At 40.6% G+C, this 24,141-nt stretch overlaps 1 protein-coding gene across 1 annotated transcript in view; it reads left to right on the top strand.

Annotated features, from left to right (window-relative positions):
* Window positions 1-22,856, top strand: part of pdxkb (pyridoxal (pyridoxine, vitamin B6) kinase b) — a 32,157-nt gene extending 9,301 nt beyond the window's left edge. Inside the window, exons 2-11 of the mRNA XM_061911380.1 lie at window positions 2,628-2,682; window positions 7,798-7,902; window positions 7,973-8,056; window positions 8,142-8,176; window positions 8,306-8,391; window positions 10,647-10,692; window positions 12,491-12,602; window positions 12,674-12,810; window positions 16,493-16,559; window positions 16,647-22,856. Of these exons, the coding sequence (XP_061767364.1) occupies window positions 2,628-2,682; window positions 7,798-7,902; window positions 7,973-8,056; window positions 8,142-8,176; window positions 8,306-8,391; window positions 10,647-10,692; window positions 12,491-12,602; window positions 12,674-12,810; window positions 16,493-16,559; window positions 16,647-16,762 (843 nt within the window). The 3' untranslated portion in view covers window positions 16,763-22,856. The remainder of the gene's footprint in view (window positions 1-2,627; window positions 2,683-7,797; window positions 7,903-7,972; window positions 8,057-8,141; window positions 8,177-8,305; window positions 8,392-10,646; window positions 10,693-12,490; window positions 12,603-12,673; window positions 12,811-16,492; window positions 16,560-16,646) is intronic.
* Window positions 22,857-24,141: the final 1,285 nt, after the last annotated feature.

Here is a 24,141-nt window from a genome sequence, read left to right as displayed (position 1 = left end):
ACTATTAAAAAAATGGGTTATAAAGATTTTACAATAACAAATAAAATATTACTATTACCAAATAGTTTACAATTGACAACTACTATTTGACTGCCATTTATTCCACAGTATTTTACATAATTTTACCATCAACAAATAACATTGTTGTACAGCTAGCAATTAGTTTGAATAATTTTACCATAACCATATTTCAGTATTTAATAATTACATGTTATTTTACAATTGCCAAACTGTATTTTGCTATTTCCAAATACCATTGTTATACATTTACCAATTATTTTACAATCACCAAAAAACAATATTTTACAATTACCAATTATTTTAATATTATTTTACCACCACCAAAAAACATTATTTTGCAATTGTCTATTAACATTATTTTGCAATAGCCTAATACCATTATTTTACTATTAAAAAATGTGTTATAATTATTTTACAATAAAAAATAAGATAGGCTCCAGCGCCCCCCGCGACCCCGAAGGGAATAAGCGGTAGAAATGGATGGATGGATGAAAATAAAATATTACTATTACCAAATAGTTTACAATTCACAACTACTATTTAACTACCATTTATTCCACAGTATTTTACATAATTTTACCATCAACAAATAACGTTGTTTTACAGTTAGCAATTAGTCTGAATAATTTTACCATAACCATATTTAAGTATTTAATAATTACAGATTATTTTACAATTGCTAACCTGTATTTTACAATGTCAAAATACCATTGTTATACATTTACCAATGATTTTACAATCACCAAATAACAATATTGTACAATTACCAATTATTACGAATTATTTTACAGTCACCAATTATTACAAATTATTTTACAATTAACAAATAATATTTTATGATTATCTGTCATTGTTTGTTATTCAACAATTACCCCAAAAAATAATTTACTTTTGCATAAGTTGAATGATGGCCTGTTGTTGTCAAACCATCTTTTGAACGTATCGTTTTGTACTTTGAAAGTTTCCGCTGTGTTAAAAATGTGTGCATTTCCATGCCAGTCGATTATTATTACTACATGACATGAGCAAATGACAGCGTTGATTGAAGATGATCAGCATGTCGTGTTGGTGCTTATCTGCCGCGTATGCGTCGGTAATTATTGACATAACATGCTGCATTAATGAAGTGGTTCACGCCTGAATGTTTCCTGCAGGTGTTGGCATCACTTCACTTTAAGAAAAAAAATCTCATTAATCAGCCTCGGTGTCGCTTCTAATTAGTCATAATTATCCAAAAAATGGTAGCATCAAATTCGAGTCAACAAATCATCAAACAAGAAATGTTTTGCTCATTTTACACACTACGACTTACAGTGGGGCAAAAAAGTATTTCGTCAGCCACCGATTGTGCAAGTTCTCCCAGTTAAAATGATGACAGAGGTCTGTAATTTTCATCATAGGTACACTTCAACTGTGAGAGACAGAATGTGGAAAAAAAAAATCCAGGAATTCGCATTGTAGGAATTTAAAAAAAATTATTTGTAAATGATGGTGCAAAATAAGTATTTGGTCAACCATTCAAAGCTCTCACTGATGGAAGGAGGTTTTGGCTCAAAATCTCACGATACATGGCCCCATTCATTCTTTCCTTAACACGGATCAATCGTCCTGTCCCCTTAGCAGAAAAACAGCCCCAAAGCATGATGTTTCCACCCCCATGCTTCACAGTAGGTATGGTGTTCTTGGGATGCAACTCAGTATTCTTCTTCCTCCAAACATGACGAGTTGAGTTTGTACCAAAATGGATACATTGATGATACAGCAGAAGATTGGGAGAATGTCATGTGGTCAGATGAAACCAAAGTAGAACTTTTTGGTATAAACTCAGCTCGTCGTGTTTGGAGGAAGAAGAATACTGAGTTGCATCCCAAGAACACCATACCTACTGTGAAGCATGGGGGTGGAAACATCATGCTTTGGGGCTGTTTTTCTGCTAAGGGGACAGGACGATTGATCCGTGTTAAGGAAAGAATGAATGGGGCCATGTATCGTGAGATTTTGAGCCAAAACCTCCTTCCATCAGTGAGAGCTTTGAATGGTGCTGGGGGCCTTGTGATTTCGCCTTGTCTCTGCTACGTCTGCGTGCTGTCGTCTTATCTTCGTTGAGGTCCTTGAAGTCCTTGGTTGTTAGCGGCCTTGTGATTTCGCCTTGTCTCTGCTTCGTCTATTTCGCCGATGCTACATAAAATATAACGTAAAATAACGCAGTGACGCATCATGTAGAAACGGTAACTGAGTTACGGATTATGAAAAATAAGGCGTTCAACTACTCGTTATCGCTGAAAATAACAGCGTTACAGTAACGCTCATAACTTCCTGTTTTAAGGCTCCCAATCGTGCGGAATGACCTAAAAACATGGAAAGATAGTTTGTCGTTGTGTGCGGGCTGCAGTGGTTGAATGCACTCTTTGTTCAAAGGGAGAGTGGCGTGTGCGTGTGTTTGTGTGTGCGTGTGTGTGTGTGCGCGTGTGTGTGCGCTTGTGTGTGTGCGTGTGTGTGTGTGTGTGTGTGTGTGTGTGTGTGTGTGTGTGTGTGTGTGTGGATACAACAAATCTTCCCTCAGATAAGAAGACAATTACTGCGTCTCATTTGTGTCTCTTCTGCAGGTTTTAGGCTTTGAAGTGGACTCCATCAACTCTGTGCAGTTCTCCAACCACACAGGTAACGCTGACACATAATTGTGTGTGTGCGTGTGTGTGTGTGTGTGTGTGTGTGTGTGTGTGTGTGTGTGTGTGTGTGTGTGTGTGTGTGTGTTCAGGGCAAGTTGTTGTATGCAACCTTTGGATGAAAGCTGGATTATCACCAGCCATCAGTGGGGCATTGCAGACACAGTGTTCCTCATTCCCTGCAGGGAATGTCCTGGTCATTCCCGGAGGTCACATGGTCACTGCGGGGTCGTCCGAGTTCACCCGAAGTGACCCCAAAAATATTCCACAGCCTTGTTCCATCGTCAGTGTCACGCGGAAGCTGCACAGCGCACCTTGTGTTTCGTAACAGTGATGTGATCATATGAACATTTCCTCTCACGGTTATTGTGAGCAAAATGACGAGGTTTATTGTTATTTATGCCCCATTCTGGAATGTGCTATAAGAGTGTGTGTGTGTGTGTGTGTGTGTGTGTGTGTGTGTGTGTGTGTGCACATATATACAGTACATGTGTGTGTGCACGTACATACAGTATGTGTGTGTGTGTATGTGTGTGCACGTACATACAGTATGTGTGTGTACACATATATACCGTACGTGTGTGTGCATGTACATACTGTACGTGTGTGTGCATGTACATACTGTACGTGTGTGTGCATGTACATACTGTACGTGTGTTTGTGTGTGGGTGTGTTTGTGCGTGTGCACGTACATATAGTATATGTGTGTGTGCACGTACATATAGTACATGTGTGTGTGTGTGCACGTACATACATTACGTGTGTGCGCACAGTATATGTGTGTGTGCACGTACATACATTACGCGTGTGTGTGCGCACGTACATACAGTACGAGTGTGTGCGTGTGTGTGTGCATGTACATACTGAATGTGTGTTTGTGTGTGTGTGTGTGTGCACGTACGTATAGTGTGTGTATAGTGTGTGTGTGTGTGCACATATATACAGTACGTGTGTGTGTGCACGTACATACAGTACATGCGTGTGTGTGCATCTACATACTGTACGTTTGTTTGTGTGTGTGTGTGTGTGTGTGTGTGCCCGTACATATAGTACATGTGTGTGTGCACATATATACAGTACATGTGTGTGTGTGTGCACGTACATACAGTACATGTGTGTGTGTGTGCACGTACATACAGTATATGTTTGCGTGTGTGTGTGCACGTGCATACATTACGCGTGTGTGTGTGTGTGTGTGTGCATGTACATACTGTAATTGTGTTTGTGGGTGTGTGTGTGTGTGTGCACGTACGTATAGTATGTGTGTGTGCACATATATACAGTACGTGTGTGTGTGTGTGCACGTACGTACAGTACATGTGTGTGTGTGCATGTACATACTGTACGTGTGTTTGTGTGTGTGTGTGTGCACGTACATATACAACGTGTGTGTGTGCACATATATACAGTACATGTGTGTGTGTGTGCACGTACATACAGTACACGTGTGTGTGTGCATGTACATACAGTACATGTGTGTGTGCACGTACATACAGTACATGCGTGTGTGTGCGCACGTACATACAGTACATGTGTGCACGTCCATACAGTATGTGTGTGTGTGTGCATGTACATTCAGTACATGTGGGGGCGGCATAGCTCGGTTGGTAGAGTGGCCGTGCCAGCAACTTCAGAGTTGCAGGTTCGATTCCCGCTTGTGCCATCCTAGTTACTGCCGTTGTGTCCTTTGGCAAGACACTTCACCCACCTGCTCCCAGTGCCACCCACACTGGTATAAATGTAACTTAGATATTGGGTGTCACTATGTAAAGCGCTTTGAGTCACTTGAGAAAAGCGCTATATAAATATAATTCACAATTCACATGTGTGCACGTACAGAAAGTATGTGTGTGCACGCGTAGGTGTGTGTGTGTGTGTGTGTGCGTGCATGCACGTACATAAGTTTGTGTGTGTGCACGTACCTGCAGTATGTGTGTGTGCACGTACATGTGTGTGCACGTACATACAGTACGTGTGTGCACGTACATACAGTACATGTGTGTGGACGTACATACAGTATATGTGTGTGCACGTATATACGGTACGTGTGTGTTTGCGCACAGTACGTATGTGTGCACGTACATACAGTACATGTGTGTGTGTGTGTGCGTTCATACAGTACATGTGGGCATGTACATGTGTGCGCGCACATACATACAGTACATGTGTGTGTGCATGTATATACAGTAGGTGTGTGCAAGTGAAGAGGACAGAGCGCTGACTAGAAGCGAGAAGGAGGACAAAAAAGTCAGTGATGAAATGAAAACAGGGCGGTAGCTAGCCGACGACGCTGCGAATTGCGACAGCAGGGAATGATGATGTCACAAGCAGCCTTCATCTCTCTGACACACACACACACACACACACACACACACACACACACACACACACACACACACACACACACACACACACACAGTTGCTCACATCCTTTTTTCAGCCCCATCTGGCTTGTTCCTGGCATGTTGCTTGGCAACCACAATCCCCCCCGCCCCAACCCTCACCACGTGACCCGCCTGTGACTCACCTGGAGCTGCGACATCAGCCTGCAGCAGACTGACGCACACAAGCGCACGCCGACACACACACACACACACACACACACACGCTCACACACTCACACACTCACACACTCACAGAAGTCAACGGACACGTTCAAAGTCACACTTTATTGTCCTTAGTGTCTCCTTTGTTGTTGTTGCTGGAGTAGCTTGTTAGTCAAGTTGATGATTAGCGTCATTTCACCCCACCAATGAGTGACAGGTGTGTTGCCATGTCACAGGTGTGTTGCCATGGACCGGTATGTTGCTATGTGACGGGTGTGTTGCCATGTGACAAATGTGTTGCCATGTGACGGGTGTGTTGCCATGTGACAGATGTGTTGCCATGTGACAGGTGTGTTACCCTGTCACGGATGTGTTGCCATGTGACGGGTGTGTTGCTATGTGACAGATGTGTTGCCATGTGACAGGTGTGTTACCCTGTCACAGGTGTGTTACCCTGTCACGGATGTGTTGCCATGTGACGGGTGTGTTGCTATGTGACAGGTGTGTTGCCATGTCACAGGTGTGTTGCCATGTGACCGGTATGTTGCTATGTGACAGGTGTGTTGCCATGTGACAAATGTGTTGCCATGTGACAAATGTGTTGCCATGTGACGGGTGTGTTGCCATGTGACGGGTGTGTTGCAATGTGACAGATGTGTTGCCATGTGACAGGTGTGTTACCCTGTCACAGGTGTGTTACCCTATCACGGATGTGTTGCCATGTGTCAGGTGTGTTGCTATGTGACTGGTGTGTTGCTATGTGACAGGTGTGTTGCCATGTGACGGGTGTGTTGCTATGTGACAGGTGTGTTGCTATGTGACAGGTGTGTTGCCATGTCATAGATGTGTCGCCATGTGAAGGGTGTGTTGCCATGTAATAGATGTGTCGCCATGTGAAGGGTGTGTTGCTATGTGACAGATGTGTTGCCATGTCATAGATGTGTCGCCATGTGAAGGGTGTGTTGCTATGTGACAGATGTGTTGCCATGTCATAGATGTGTTGCCATGTGACGGGTGTGTTGCTATGTCACAGATGTGTTGCCATGTCACAGGTGTGTTGCCATGTGACAGGTGTGTTGCTATGTGACGGGTGTGTTGCTATGTGACGGGTGTGTTGTCATGTGACAGGTCTGTTGCTATGTGACGGGTGTGTTGCCATGTCACAGATATGTTGCCATGTGACGGGTATGTTTCCATGTGACAGGTGTGTTGCTATGCGACGGGTGTGTTGCCGTGTGATTGGCGTGTTGCCATATGACAGGTATATTACCATGTGACAGGTTTGTTGCCATGTGACAGGTGTGTTGCCATGTGACGGGTGTGTTGCTGTGTGACAGATGTGTTGCCATGTGAATGGTGTGTTGCTATGTGACAGGTGTGTTGCTATGTGACAGGTGTGTTGCCATGTGACAGGTGTGTTGCCATGTGACAGGTGTGCTGCTATGTGACAGGTGTGTTGCCATGTGACAGGTGTGTTGCCATGTCATAGATGTGTTGCCATGTGAAGGGTGTGTTGCTATGTGACAGGTGTGTTGCCATGTCATAGATGTGTTGCCATGTGACGGGTGCGTTGCTATGTCACAGATGTGTTGCCATGTCACAGGTGTGTTGCCATGTGACAGGTGTGTTGCTATGTGACGGGTGTGTTGCCATGTGACGGGTATGTTTCCATGTGACAGGTGTGTTGCTATGCGACGGGTGTGTTGCCGTGTGATTGGCGTGTTGCCATGTGACAGGTATATTACCATGTGACAGGTGTGTTGCCATGTGACAGTTGTGTTGTCATGTGACGCGTGTTACCATGTGACATTTGTGTTGCCATGTCACAATTGTGTTGCCTTGTAACAGGTGTGTTGCCATGTGACGGGTATGTTGCCATGTGACAGGTGTGTTGCCATGTCACAATTGTGTTGCCAAGTGACAGATATGTTGCCATGTGAAAGATGTGTTGCCATGTGACAGGTATATTACCATGTGACAGGTGTGTTGCCATGTGACGTGTGTTGCCCTGTGACAGGTGTGTTGCCATGTGACATTTGTGTTGCCATGTCACAATTGTGTTGCCATGTAACAGGTGTGTTGCTATGTGACGGGTGTGTTGCCATGTAACAGGTGTGTTGCCATGTCACAATTGTGTTGCCATGTGAAGGATGTGTTGCCATGTGAAGGATGTGTTGCCATGTGACAGATGTGTTGCCATGTGAAGGATGTGTTGCTATGTGAAGGATGTGTTGCCATGTGACAGATGTGTTGCCATGTGAAGGATGTGTTGCCATGTGACTGATGTGTTGCCATGTGAAGGATGTGTTGCCATGTGACAGGTATATTACCATGTGACAGGTGTGTTGCCATGTGACGTGTGTTGTCATGTGACAGGTGTGTTGCCATGTGACATTAGTGTTGCCATGTCACAATTGTGTTGCCATGTGACGGGTGTGTTGCCATGTGACGGGTGTGTTGCCATGTGACAGGTGTGTTGCCATGTGACGGGAGTATTGCCATGTGACAATTGTGTTGCCATGTGACAGGTGTATTGCCATGTGACAGGTGTGCTCCTCCCACAGGATATTCGCACTGGAAGGGTCAGGTATTGACCGCCGACGAGCTGCACGTCCTCTACGAGGGCATCAAGCTGAACAACGTGCACCAGTACGATTATGTCCTCACAGGTGAGATTGTGTACCGTGCAACGTGTGTGTTACAGGCGTGTACATGTCTGTGTGTGTGTGTCGTGTTCAGGCTACACCAGGGACACGTCTTTCCTGGAGATGGTGGTGGACATTGTCCAGGAGCTGAAGAGAGCCAACCCCAACCTGGTGTACGGTGAGGGATGTCACCTGTAACATGATGTAACGCATGTCACATGTCACATGTCACATGTCACTTCACCCAGACTTTGTCTTTTCAGTGTGTGACCCGGTGCTGGGTGACCATGGATCTATGGTGAGTCATGCCTTGTGTGTGTGTGTGTGTGTGTGTGTGTGTGTGTGTGTGTGAGTGTGTGTGTGTGTGTGTGTGTGTGTGTGTGTGTGTGCGCGCTCGCACCCATTACATGTGCGTTTGTCCTTCCAGTACGTCCCTCAGAACCTTTATCCCGTTTATAAGAACAAGGTGGTTCCTGTGGCTGACATCATCACTCCCAACCAGTTTGAGGCCGAGTGAGTCAACCCTTTCTAACTTGTCATTGCTGTGTGCTTTTATTTTGTCTTCAACTTCCTGTCTGATCGTCAACCATAGCTTTAGAGCCCATGAAACCTACACAATACAGTGGAACCTCGATCTACCGAAAAGTTAGCGTAGTGAGGCAGAGTTTCCCTGTAAGAATCAATGTAGACATGAATAATTGGTTCCAGCCTCAACAAAAAAAACTACACACGTTAAATACATTATTACGTATATATAAAGATAGGTTTATATATATGTATCCTTATTTTTCTCTATCCTCTTGTTGCGGGGCAGACTGGCTCGTACGTGCACATGCATCCTCCGCTGTCGCCGTTTGTAATACAAAGTAGTGTACAGTTTGAACTTATATCTGTCAGTAGACTCGCTATGGAAGCGCAAAAAAAACGACAACATGACCGACGGGGGAGAAGACACAGTTAAAGTGGAGGCTCGTAGATAAGACCCGCCCACAAAATGGCGCATCCTGAAGAGACGGTCAGAAAGCGGCTTGAAGATGGTCTGTAAAACATAGTCCTCAAGGGGGCACACAAAAAATCGATTCACACCCGAATAGCAATTCTTGTTCATCCAGACTTTAAATCAATTAATCATTTTAAAAAATGGTAAATTTTTTTTTAGATGTGTGTATATATGTATATATGTGAAATAATGTGAATTATATTCATATAGCGCTTTTCTTGAGCGATTCAAAGCGTCTTACATAGTGAAACCCAATATCTATGTTACATTTTAAACCAGTGGGAACAGGTAGGTAAAGTGTCTTGCCCAAGGACACAACGGCAATGGCGAAAGCGGGAATCGAACCTGGAACCCTCAAGTTGCTGGCAGGGCCACTCTACTAACCGAACTATGCCGCCACACACACACACACACACATATGTATATATATATATATATATATATATATATATATATATATATATATATATATATATATATATATATATATATATATATATATATATATATATATATATATATATATTTATACACAAAATTTTTCTGACTATAATTTGCTCCGGAGTATAAGTCGCACCCACGGCCAGACTAAGAAAAAAAACCTCGACTTATAGTCCGAAAAATACGGTAACTATATATGGATGTATACTATACATATACTGTATATTTATAATATACATAAATGTATATATATATATATATATATTTCATATATGTATACAGTCCTATATATATTTATATATCCATCCATTTTCTACCGCTTTTCCGTTTTGGGTTCGTGGGGGGGTCGCTGGAGCCTATCTCAGCTGCATTCGGGCGGAAGGCGGGTACACCCTGGACAAGTCGCCACCTCATCACAGGGTTATTTATATATATATATATATATATATATATATATATATATATATATATATATATATATGTTCAATTAATAAATAAATCAAGTACATATTTAGTTATTATTAACTAACTAATTAAGTAATTTTGATTAATAAAAATGTATAATTTAAAAAAATACATATATATATATATATTTTTTTTTTTTAAATAAACAATTGTTTTTTTCATGCAACTAGAATCCTGATTATTACTCATCCCAATTCTAAATAAATTTGTAATTTTCAAAAATCAAATAATAATAAAACATTTCTTTTTTTAGACCTTATCCATCCATCCATGATACATTTCTGGCAAGGAGATGGCCTGAAAACGAAATTTTACAAATTGATCGTTATTTTTAGATATAATAAAAAATTGTTTAAACAAGAAAAAAAATCAATTGTTTGAATTGAATTAAAATGAATTGTTTAAAAAGAATGTATTGGATTGTGTTTCAGGCAAATGTATACGCCAAAAACACAATATACATTTGTTTTAAAAAAATTATTTTAATGAGTCAATTTAGAATCGGGATGAATAAGAATCACAATTCGGATGTGATATTTTTGTGCACCCTTATAGCCTATAGTTAAAATAAAGCCCAAAAGAGAGCCACCACATGGGGGCAGAAAAAAGCTGCGAGTTTTATCACCTCTGCATGTGACCGCACTTTTCTTTTTCTTTGCCACACTGCCGTCAGAAGAGTCTGCCTCATACTTAGGAGACGTCTCGAAGGGAAAAGGGTTCATTAAAGCGTTGTCATGGCAGTGCGTAGGTAACCATAAAAGGTGGTAGCCCGAGGAGCGCCTGTGGAACGCGGACGTTTTGAAGAACACAGCAAGAAGTTTGGGATGTCCCTTTAAGAGCTTTTCTTGTTGACTTCTTTCAGGCTGCTGACGGGTAAAAACATCAGCACAGAGAAAGACGCGGTCGAGGTGAGCTGGCTCCCAATGGGTGCACTTAGTCTTTGGAGTGCATACTGAGAAGTACACTACAACGCAGTACTCTGTTTGTACCAGGATGTTGCACTCAAAATGGTGACTAACATGAGGAGCAACATGTCAAGTAAACATTAATGTCTGCTGTATGAGAAATAAGAGTAGTGCAAGACAAGTACTACACTGTCAACATCCACATACTCAGGAACTTAGTACACAGTGTGCACAGTGTACTCATTGAAGTGTACACAGTATACTCATTGACGTTTACACACTATACTCATTGAAGTGAACACAGTGCTCTCATTAAAGTGTACAAAGTATACTCAATAAAGTTTATACAAGATAGTCATTAAAGTGTACAAACTATACTCATTAATGTGTACACAGTGTACTCATTGAAGTGTACACAATGTAGTCATTGAAGGGTACACAGTGTACTTATTGAAATGTACTCATTGGAGGTTACACAGTTTACACATTGAAGTGTACAAATTATAGTTATTAAAGTGTACACATTATATGTATTGAAGTGTACACAGTATAGTTATTTAAGTGTACTCAGTATAGTCGTTGAAGTGTACGCGGTATACTTTATTGAAGTGTACACATTCTAGTTATTGAAGTGTGCACATTATAGTTATTGAAGTGTACGCAGTACATTCATTTAAGTTTAGACAGTATACTCACTGAAGTCTACACGGTATACTCATTGGAATGTACCCAGTATAATCCCTGAAGTGTACACATTACATCCACTGGAGTGTACACAGTGTACTCACTGGAGTGTACACAGTGTACTCACTGGAGTGTACACAGTGTACTCACTGAAGTGTACACAATATGCTCATTGAAGTGTACACAGTATACCCAAGTGTACACAGTTTATTTAATGAAGTGTACACAGTATACTCACTGAGGTGTACACACAGTACTCACTGAAGTGTACACAGTGTACTCACTGAATTGTACACAGTATACTCACTGAAGTGTACACAGTCTACTCGCTGAAATGTACACAGTCTACTCAATGGTGTACACAGTATACTCACGGGTGTACACAGTATACTCACTGAAGTGTAGACAGTGTACTTACTGAAGCGTATAGATTTTACTCACTGAAGCGTACACAGGGTACTCACTGAAGTGTACACAGTTTAGTTATGGAAGTGTACACAGTGTACTCAATGAAGTGTAAACCTTGTACTCACTGAAGTGTACACAGTTTAGTTATGGAAGTGTACACAGTGTACTCAATGAAGTGTACACAGTTTAGTTATGGAAGTGTACACAGTGTACTCACTGAAGTGTACACCGTGTACTCACTGAAGTGTACACTGTGTACTCACTGAAGTGTACACCGTGTACTCACTGAAGTGTACACAGTATACCCATTGAAGTGTACACAGTATACTCACTGAAGTGTACACAGTATACTCACTGAAGTGTACACATTATACTCACATAAGTGTACACAGTTTAGTTATGGAAGTGTACACAGTATACTTAATAAAGTGTACACAGTGTACTCACTGAAGTGTCCTCAGCATAACCACTGAAGTGTACACAGTATGCTCACTGAAGTGTACACAGTATACTCACTGAAGTGTACACACTATACTCACTTAAGTGTACACAGTTAAGTGTACACTTTGTACTCACTGAAGTGTCCATAGTGTACTCACTGAAGTGTACACAGTGTACTCACTGAAGTGCACTGACGCTAGCTTTCCATTTGAGACATGCTTGATTTCTGCCATCATGTGTTCCTCCTGACGAAAGGTTTTTGTTGCAGGTGATGGACCTGCTGCACGCCATGGGTCCAGACACGGTGGTCATCACGTCCTCCGACCTGCCCTCCAGGCTGGGAGACCGCTTCCTGGTGTCGCTGGGCAGCCAGCGCCACGGTGAGTGTCATGTGACCTGCGCGTCGTGCCGCCACCTTGACGTGCCAATAAAAGCGGCTGTTGCGCTGCAGTTCGCCCAGACGGCAGCAGGACCACTCAGAGGGTTCGGATAGAAGTTCCCAAAGTGGACGCCGTCTTTGTGGGGACCGGGGACTTGTTTGCTGCCATGCTGCTGGCGTGGACGCACCACTACCCCAACGACCTGAAGGTGGGAACACAACTCTTTAATACTGAGCACAATTAATAATCATCACTAATTCATAATAATTAGTAACAATTATAAGTGAGTATTTATAGCAGGAATGTTCAAAGTGCGGCTCATACTTCTACTAATAATAAACTTTGTCCCCTGTAACACATTTTTTTGTTTATATTGTGAATATCCTTTGAATTGGCTTCATTATGTTTACAAAACTGAAAGATAGGATAGGATAGGATAGGTCTTTATTGTCAATGCACAAGTACAACAAAACTTTGTTTTCGGCACAAACCTGTTCAAGATTAGACAAACAAACAGTGTACAGCATGGGTGTCAAACTCTGGCCCGCGGGCCAAATCTGGCCCGCCGTGTAATTTAATTTGGCCCTTGAGGCAATATCAATTTAGCATTAGAGCTGGCCCGTGCCGCTGTAACACCGCATTCACCGCTAATACTCATACTTGCCAACCCTCCTAATTTTCCCGGTAGACTCCCGAAGTTCAGTGCCCCTCCCGAAAATCTCCCGGGGCAACCATTCTCTCGAATTTATACCCATTTCCACCCGGACAACTACATTGGTGTTCTCTACACCTGTCGTCACGTCCGATTTTTCTCCGTACTAACAGCATGTCACATAATATTTGTGGCTTTTATGCACACAGACACACACGCACAAGGCATACTTGGTCAACAGCCATCCAGGTCACACTGAGGGTGGCCGTATAAACAACTTTAGCACTGTTACGAATATGCGCCACACTGTGAACCCACACCAAACAAGAATGACGGACACATTTCGGGTGAACATCCCCACCGTAACACAACAGAACAAATACCCAGAACCCCTTGCAGCACTAACTCTTCCGGGAAACTTCCAGCAAACTGACCAATAATTAACGTTTTATTCATGCATTTTCTCTTGCTACTTCAAGACTTGAATGTTTGGTTTATTCATTATTATTTTATTTTCAAATGTATTATTAGCCTGAGGAAAAAAATTGATATTTACCTCAGAAGATTGCAAATAGAAAAAAGGGCATACAATTTTTATTTACATTTTACTTGATATGCCATTGATATTTTTTTAATTATTATTATTATTATTTGAAACTGGATTTTGCATGTCACTAAAGTTATATAAGCCTTGCTTGTTTAATATTTAATGCAAAACTTGTTTGGGTTCCTATTAAAAGGTTAATTTGTTCAACCTTGGCCTGCGGTTTTGTTCCGTTTAAATTTTGGCCCACTCTGTATTTGAGTTTGACACCCGTGGTGTACAGGGTTACAGAACAAGAACACGGATGAGTCGCCATAAGGCGCCCCGTAAAAGATGGGAAAAAGGTAAACGCTGGGGAAGGATGAGTAAAAAAAATACAATCCAGACTGGGGTCCTAAGGGGGCCTAGTCTGGAGTGGGAAAAAAACCTCCATAGCAAAGCACATATACATATTACAACATACATCTCGAGAAATCTAGCAACAGAGGGAAGGTAGTTCAAGGTCGCAGCTCTCAGGCGGCCTACCACCAAATCCTATGGGATTTGCGTCGAGGGCGTTGGGTTGGGGGGGGGATGGGGTGTGTATGTGTGGCGTATATTGTGTGTGTCCATGAGAGACAAGAAGGGGTTTGTTGGGTCTTCGCTGCGCTGTCCTTCAGGAGAGTCTCAAAGCCAGGGAAACTTGTTGTGTCTTCGCTGCGCTGTCCTTCAGGAGAGTCTCGAAGCCAGGGAAACAATCCAAGTTCGAATGATTTTTATGCGGGTGAAAATAAAATTTGCTTTTCACTCTAAATTGTCTATGACTGGTCCTCAAAACTGCAGTCCGATGTGATCCACAGTTCTTCCCGCATCCTCCAATTATTTGTGGCAGCTTTGGGGTACTTTGAAGACTGACATCAACTTCCAATTTGTCGACAAACCACAGCAACGCTTACTCCAATCAACAGATGTCCTGTTGTTATAATTCCGAATAGGTGGATATCTTCACGTCCTCAACAGAAAAACGTCGCCAGGCACGCGGCCCTCCTTCTTCTCCCAAGAGTCCGTCGTGTGTCCGGCAACAACCGCTTCATCACGACAGCAGGTTCCCCCAAACCCAAGATCTTGTCAATTTTGTTGAGGCCAGTTAAATAGTTCCGATGTTTAGATTTGGAGAGCAGTGCAAAAAGAGGCAACAAGAAAGTTAAGACAAGACAAAACAAAGAAGCAAGCAGGAGAGATAAGGGAGAGGAAAGGGGAGCGTCCACCCTCGATGAGTGCCAGATCAAAATGGCCGCTGCATGTTTTTTGCTGCTCAGTGTGGAGAAACAAATGTATTTTTTTAGGGTCCGCCAGGCCCATTGTAAAAGGACTCCAAAGGAGTTCGCAAATAATTGGAATTTTTGCCTCTTTGAGCTGTAATTTGACCCCCTTAAAATGCTTCAAAACTCACCAAACTTGGCACACACATCAGGACTGGCAGAAATTGTGATCTAATAAAAAAACCAAACCCCAAAACTCAAAATTGCGCTCTAGCGCTATTTTTGAATAAAACACAGAAAAAACTGCTCCTAGATAATAAATAAATGATAAATGGGTTGTACTTGTATAGCGCTTTTCTACCTTCAGGGTACTCAAAGCGCTTTGACACTACTTCCGCATTTACCCATTCACACACACATTCACACACTGATGGAGGGAGCTGCCATGCAAGGCGCTAACCAGCACCCATCAGGAGCAAGGGTGAAGTGTCTTGGTCAGGACACAACGGACGTGACGAGGTTGGTAGTAGGTGGGATTTGAACCAGGGACCCTCGGGTTCTGCACGGCCACTCTCCCACTGCGCCACGCCGTCCCTAGGAAGAAAACACAGACAAAACTACTTGTAACTTCCGGTAGGAATGTCGGAAAGACATGAAACAAACATAAACCTCTATGTAGGTCTCAATTAGACCTACATTTTAATGATTGACATCCTTCAGCAAAAAGCAACAGGAAGTTAAAAATTACCCCTTCAAAATAAAAGTTTTGTAAAAACCTGTCACCTTTTTTCAAACATAATCTCCTCTGAGCACGTTTGTCGTGTCGGCTTCAAACTCGCACAGGAGAGAGATTGAACCCTTCTGATTAAAAGTTACTCACAGAGTTTTGTTTACTGCTCCGGTTTTGATTTTACGCGCCTTCAAAGAACCCCTGGGCAAAGGTGCCTAAAAAATGTAATTTTTGCCTCTTTGAGCTGTAATTTGACCCCCTTAAAATGATTCAAAGTGCAAGTTTAAGCTCTACTATGCAAAGCGAAAGCCATTTATCAACAACATCCAGAAACGCCGATCTGTAATTTGAGCCCCTTACCATGCTTCAAAACTCACCAAATTTTACACTCACATCAGGACAGGCGAAAATTGCCATCTAATAAAAAACCAAACCCCCTAAAGTCAAAATTGCGCTCTAGCGCCCCCTAGGAAAAAACCCTGACAAAACTGGTTGTAACTTCTGTTAGGAATGTCGTAGAGACATGAAACAAAAACTTCTATGTAGGTCTGACTTAGACCAGGGCTTGGCAGCGGCCAAAGGCGGACCCGACCAACGCTGCTTGCAGCTTTAATTGTGATTGTTCTGCTGATAGTTGAAAGTTGTATTGCTAATGTCGATGTATTTTTGTGTAACGAGGAAGTGCCGAATGATGATGTACTTCTCGCCGCTTCCTCCAACCAGACGGCGTGCGAGAAGACATTCTCGGTGATGCATCACGTCATCCAGAGGACCATATCGTACGCTCACGGTAGGACCAGCCTCCTTATACCTGTAGGTGGCGCCCTGGCCCTTCCTCTAAAACCACCCCGGTGTGACCCTCCATCCCCCCCGTCAGAACTCGCCGGTCCCGGTCGCAGACCCAGTCCGCCCCAGTTGGAGCTGAGGATGGTGCAGAGCAAAGCGGACATCGAGGACCCCGCCATCGTGACGGAGGCCACCGTCATATCGTAACGATCGCCCGCCTCAGCCCCTGTAAAGCTCATTTTCTAACACATCTTCTCGGACGGACAGGAAGTCACAAACGCAACACGAGCCACGGCGCCCCCCCGCCAAGGTAGTGCTCCTGCCACCGCCACGCCACACTTTGCGCTCCACGTTCCGTTTGTCTATGGCGCTCGTTGTCGTCTTGTCCTCCACGCCTGGTAGCGGCGTTAGCGCTTGGCTGTGTCTCAAATGGAGCGCTTGCTCCAGTGCACTTCCATAAGTACACTGCGAGTGTGGGAATGTCCAAATCCATCACAATATTTACCTGCTTCTCCTCATGCGCCATTGCCGCTCTGAATGCAGCGTCCGTGTACCGGCAGTAGGGATGTAACCATATACGCTAAAATCATCAACCACGGTAAGACCACCCCCACGCTTCATCCTACCGGTTTAAAAGTGAAATGATGCTAAAATCGGGATTTGATGAAGTCAAATGGCTTAATAGCTAACATGAATACAACACACAGGACCTCTTTCCCTTATTAAAAAATGTCATTCCCCAATCTAAAATTGTATAAACACATCACTGTCTGAGTAATTATTTTTAATTGAGTACATGTGTTGATGGGACTAGTGTTTTTTGGTACCGGTACCAAAATTATTTTGAGACATTTCAGTATTTTTCGGTACTTTTATAAATAAAGGCGACCACAAAAAATGGCATTATTGGCTTTATTTTAACAAAAAAAAAAATCCTCGGGTACATCAAACATGTTTATTATTGCAAGTTTGGCCTTAAATAAAATACTGAACATACAAAAAAAACAAAGGGCCCTGTGATGAGGTAGCGACTTGTCCAGGGTGTACGCCGCCTTCAACCCGATTGTAGCTGAGATAGGTTCCAGCACCCCCCGCGACTCCAAAAGGGACGAGCGGTAGAAAATGGATGGATGGATGGATGATAAACCCGTAGGCTGTGCTCTCTTAGAGAGATCGATCGATACTCGAAGCAATATGACAACAGGAAGTGAATTTGCGCGATGACACATAAAACCGGACGTAACGCGCACAACACGTTTTTCTTTCCTTTGTCATTAAAAAACACTTCACATATTAAAAACGGAAGAAGATCAACTTTTTTCTCTCCTCTCCCCATTAAAAAAAGTAGAAAAAAAGATAAAAATAAGATAAACATTTTTACAGAGACTAAAGCAGAACAATATTATTACTCGGGGTGTCAATTTTTTAAATTTTAAAATATATATGTATTATAATACTCATTTGATTGAGATACTTTATTAATCACTCAGTAAAATCCACATTTTTATATACTTAAATATAATTTTAAATACTTTATTCATCTCTAAGTAAAATTCACATTTTTATGTAATTAAATACGATCTTGATATTTTTACTTTTATTATTGCTATTCATTAATCTCCCAAAATTAACATTTTTTTATTTATATTTGCTATAATAAAATAATATATTGTGTTATAGATGATTGAATTCATTTTTAAGATTTAGTATTAAAAAAACATTTTTCTTTTAATCTGTGTTGGCCCTGCGATGAGATGGAGACTTGTCCAGGGTGTACACCGCCTTACGCCCGAATGCAGCTTAGATAGGCTCCTGCGACCCAAAAAGGGACAAGCAGTAGAAAATGGATGGATGGATGGCAATTCTTATTTGTAAGGATTCTTAATCAATTAAAAAAAAAATTCAAAAATCTTTTTTTTTTGTTTTTGTTTGTTTTAATCAGTCCCATCCAGCCAGGCAAGTCATATTTTTGATGTAGATGCCAATATTTTCTGTGGAGATTCCCTTCATTAAATGTTGAATTTTAATGAAATAAAAGCAGTTTTCTTTTAAGTAAGACAGACATTTATTACAGCTGTTTATCTATTTTATGGAGGAATGCCATAGAACCGGCACCCAATCTTATTAAAGTATTGATTTTGAATCGAGAATCGTTACCCCCAAGAATCGAACCAAATCGTGTGGCCCCCTAAGATTCACAGCTGTAATTATTACATGACATCTCTTCTACCAAGAAAATAAAGTGTGTGGCTACTTAATAAAACTTGGTAGTAAGTGTGAAGGAGTACTTTTTCAGCACAAATTGATAATAATGACAACCGTGATATTGTTAATGATATGAAATGTTCATATTGTTACATCCTTAAGCGTCAGGGTACTGCAGGCACACAAGATATTGATACAATGTTGGTTATACGTTTAAAACTGTCCTTTAAAACTGACTTCTAAGCAACTCTGCAAAATAGTTGTACTTGTAAATTGAAACAAGGTTGATGCCTAACGTTGGATCTATGGTGTTGGTTGGGAAATGACCAAATTTCAACGTCAAATCAACATCACAACCTGACGTTGAACAAACGTCGTCAAAAAGCATATTGTTTCAACGTTGTATTTGTTTTGTAGAATATTGGTTGGGAAATGACCACAATTTTATGCTCAAATCAACGTCGGAACCCAATATTGATTAAACGTCGTAAAGCATGTTGTTTGAAAGTATTTGTGGTGTAGAATATTGGTTGAAAAATGACAAAATTTCAATGATCAAATCAACAAAAAGTATGTTGTTTTAACTTTGTATTTGTGTTGTAGAATATTGGTTGGGAAATTACCAAAATTCAATAGTCGAATCAACTTCAGAACCCAACATTGATTCAAAGTCAAAAAGCATGTTGTTTGAAACTATTTGTGTTGTAGAATATTGGTTGAAAAATGACCAAAACTCAGTGATCAAATCAACATCAGACCCGATGTTTGTCAAAATGTATGTTGTTCCAATCTTGTATTTGTGTTGTAGAATATTAGTTGGGAAATTACCAAAATGCAATGGTTTAATCAACGTCAGAACCTAACATTGATTAAACGTCAAAAAGCAGGTTGTTTGTAAGTATTTGTGTTGTAGAATATTGGTTGAAAAATGACCAAAATTCATTGATCAAATCAACATCAGGCCCGACGTTTGTCAAAAAGCATGTTTTTTCGACGTCATATTTGTTGTAGAATATTGGGTGGGAAATGAATTAAATTCAATGGTGTAATCAACCTCAGAACCCAACATTGATTGAACGTCAAAAAGCATGTTGTTTCAACGTTGTAGAATATTGGTTGAAAAATGACCAAAACTCAATGATCAAATCAACATCAGACCCAACGTTTGTCAAAAACTATGTTGTTTCAAAGATGTATTTGTGTTGTACAATATCGGTTCGGAAATGACCAAAATTCAACGTCAGAACCCAACATTGAGTAAACGTCGAAAAGCATGTTGTTTGAAAGTATTTGTGTTGTAGAATATTGGTTGAAAAAATGACCAGAACTCAATGATCAAATCAATATCAGACCCAACGTTTGTCAAAAACTGTTGTTGCAACATTGTATTTGTGTTGCAGAATATTGGTTGGGAAATTACCAAAATTCAACGTCAGAACCCAACATTGATTAAACGTCAAAAAGCATGTTGTTTCATCATTGTATTTGTGTTGTGGAATATTGGTTGAAAAATGACCAAAATTCAATGATGAAATCAACATCAGACCTGACTTTTGTCAAAAAGCATGTTGTTTCAACGTTGTATTTGTGTTGTAGAATATTGGTTGGGAAATGACCAAAATTCCATGGTCAATTCAATGTCAGAACCCAACATTGGAATACACGTCAAAAAGCATGTTGTTTGAAAGTATTTGTGTTGTAGAATATTGGTTGAAAAAATGACCAGAACTCAATGATCAAATCAATATCAGACCCAACGTTTGTCAAAAACTGTTGTTGCAACATTGTATTTGTGTTGCAGAATATTGGTTGGGAAATTACCAAAATTCAACGTCAGAACCCAACATTGATTAAACGTCAAAAAGCATGTTGTTTCATCATTGTATTTGTGTTGTGGAATATTGGTTGAAAAATGACCAAAATTCAATGATGAAATCAACATCAGACCTGACTTTTGTCAAAAAGCATGTTGTTTCAACGTTGTATTTGTGTTGTAGAATATTGGTTGGGAAATGACCAAAATTCCATGGTCAATTCAATGTCAGAACCCAACATTGGAATACACGTCAAAAAGCATGTTGTTTGAAAGTATTTGTGTTGTAGAATATTGGTTGAAAAATGACCAAAATTCAATGATCACATTAATATCAGCCCCAACGTTTGTCAAAAACTATGTTGTGGCAACGTTGTATTTATGTTGTAGAATATTGGTTGGGAAATGACCAAAATTCAACGTCAGAACCCAACATTGATTAAACGTCGAAAAGCATGTTGTTTCAACATTGTATTTTTTGTTGTAGAATATTTGTTGAAAAATGTCCAAAATTCAATGATGAAATCAACATCAGACCTGACGTTTGTCAAAAGGTATGTTGTTTCGGCGGTATAGCTCGGTTGGTAGAGTGGCCGTGACAGCAACTTGAGGGTTGCAGGTTCGATTCCCGCTTCCGCCATCCTAGTCACTGCCGTTGTGTCCTTGGGCAAGACACATTACCCACGTGCGCCCAGTGCCACCCACACTGGTTTAAATGTAACTTACATAATGGGTTTCACTATGTATAGCGCTTTGAGTCACTAAGAGAAAAAGCGCTGTATAAATATAATTCACTTCATTTCACTTGTTTCAACGTTGTATTTGTGTTGTAGAATATTGGTTCGGAAATGACCAGAATTTAATGGTCCAATCAACGTCAGAACCCAACATGGATTAAACGTCAAAAAGCATGTTGTTTCAACGTTGTAGAATATTGATTGAAAAAAATACCAAAATTAAATGATCAAATCAAAAAGTATGTTGTTTCAACGTTGTATTTGTCTTGTAGAATATCGGTTCGGAAATGACCAAAATTCAACGTCAGAACCCAACATTGATTAAACGTCAAAAAGCATGTTTGAAAGTATTTGTGTTGTAGAATATTGGTTGAAAAATGACCAAAATTCAATGATCAAATCAATATCAGACCCAACGTTTGTCAAAAACTATGTTGTTGCAATGTTGTATTTGTGTTGCAGAATATTGGTTGGGAAATTACCAAAATTCAACGTCAGAACCCAACATTGATTAAACGTCAAAAAGCATGTTGTTTCATCATTTTATTTGTGTTGTGGAATATTGGTTGGAAAATGACCAAAATTCAATGATGAAATCAACATCAGACCTGACTTTTGTCAAAAAGCATGTTGTTTCAACATTGTATTTGTGTTGTAGAATATTGGTTGGGAAATAACCAAAATTCCATAGTCAATTCAACCTCAGAACCCAACATTGGAATACACGTCAAAAAGCATGTTGTTTGAAAGTATTTGTGTTGTAGAATACTGGTTGAAAAATGACCAAAATTCAATGATCACATTAATATCAGCCCCAACGTTTGTCAAAAACTATGTTGTTGCAACGTTGTATTTATGTTGTAGAATATTGGTTGGGAAATGACCAAAATTCAACGTCAGAACCCAACATTGATTAAACGTCGAAAAGCATGTTGTTTCAACATTGTATTTTTTGTTGTAGAATATTTGTTGAAAAATGTCCAAAATTCAATGATAAAATCAACATCAGACCTGACGTTTGTCAAAAGGTACGTTGTTTCAACGTTGTATTTGTGTTGTAGAATATTGGTTCGGAAATGACCAGAATTCAATGGTCTAATAAACGTCAGAACCCAACATTGATTAAACGTCAAAAAGCATGTTGTTTCATCATTTTATTTGTGTTGTGGAATATTGGTTGGAAAATGACCAAAATTCAATGATGAAATCAACATCAGACCTGACTTTTGTCAAAAAGCATGTTGTTTCAACATTGTATTTGTGTTGTAGAATATTGGTTGGGAAATAACCAAAATTCCATAGTCAATTCAACCTCAGAACCCAACATTGGAATACACGTCAAAAAGCATGTTGTTTGAAAGTATTTGTGTTGTAGAATACTGGTTGAAAAATGACCAAAATTCAATGATCACATTAATATCAGCCCCAACGTTTGTCAAAAACTATGTTGTTGCAACGTTGTATTTATGTTGTAGAATATTGGTTGGGAAATGACCAAAATTCAACGTCAGAACCCAACATTGATTAAACGTCGAAAAGCATGTTGTTTCAACATTGTATTTTTTGTTGTAGAATATTTGTTGAAAAATGTCCAAAATTCAATGATAAAATCAACATCAGACCTGACGTTTGTCAAAAGGTACGTTGTTTCAACGTTGTATTTGTGTTGTAGAATATTGGTTCGGAAATGACCAGAATTCAATGGTCTAATAAACGTCAGAACCCAACATTGATTAAACGTCAAAAAGCATGTTGTTTCAACGTTGTAGAATATTGGTTGAAAAAAATACCAAAATTCAATGATCAAATCAAAAAGTATGTTGTTTCAACGTTGTATTTGTCTTGTAGAATATCGGTTCGGAAATGACCAAACTTCAACGTCAGAACCCAACATTGATTAAACGTCAAAAAGCATGTTTGAAAGTACCTGTGTTGTAGAATATTGGTTGAAAAATGACCAAAATTCAATGATCAAATCAATATCAGACCCAACGTTTGTCAAAAACTATGTTGTTGCAACGTTGTATTTGTGTTGCAGAATATTGTTTGGGAAATGACCAAAATTCAACATCATAACCCAACATTTCAATGTCTTGCGCCTGCCGGGCTTTGCCATGCTCCACACTAAACGCGCGGGAAGTGTAAGTGCGCAAGCGCGCCCTCTGAGACACAGCAAGTGTGTATCCACGGTTCCGCCCACTCTCCTCTTTGACCCCGCCTCCTGTCTTTCAGCAGTGACGTAACCCAACTCTCCCCTTAAAAATACTACCAAGGAAAAAAAACGCACAATGTATAGTTGATGTGTAGATGTTGTACTATAACTGTATCGGAGCATCTAAAAGGTTGATGACAAGTGTCTACTGAACATTGTGTGCCACCACACACACACACACACACACACACACACACACACACACGTACACGTGAACAACGGCATACATTCACTTCCGTTACGTTTACATTTTAATGGACGTCGGCCACGGTTGAAAACCTGTGTTGTGGTTTTGGATGTACAGTGTCATCACTTCATGTTGATAAAAAGCCATGTGAGACGATGCAAGCGTGCAAAATCATGCAATAATGCCATCAAAGTAGAAAGAGTCGTACTCGTCAAATGTCTCCATGTCCCTCGTGAAACATTCCAAGTTGTCTTCCCTGAACAGGATGATGCATTTTAATAGGAACCCTCTAGGTCAGGGGTGTCCTAAAATTTTCGCCGGCAACCGAATGAGAATATTTTATTAATCTTGTTAAAACTGTGTTTATTTGGCTAATAATTAACTGAAATACTATTTAGAGCGTGTGGTGCACTCACTGGCTGTATTGACACC

Source organism: Nerophis ophidion, linkage group LG09 (assembly GCF_033978795.1).
Source record: "Nerophis ophidion isolate RoL-2023_Sa linkage group LG09, RoL_Noph_v1.0, whole genome shotgun sequence".
In the NCBI taxonomy this organism is placed as follows: Eukaryota; Metazoa; Chordata; class Actinopteri; order Syngnathiformes; family Syngnathidae; genus Nerophis; species Nerophis ophidion.
Note: the sequence above shows the minus strand (reverse complement) of the source record. Positions and strands in the feature narration are given on the sequence as shown.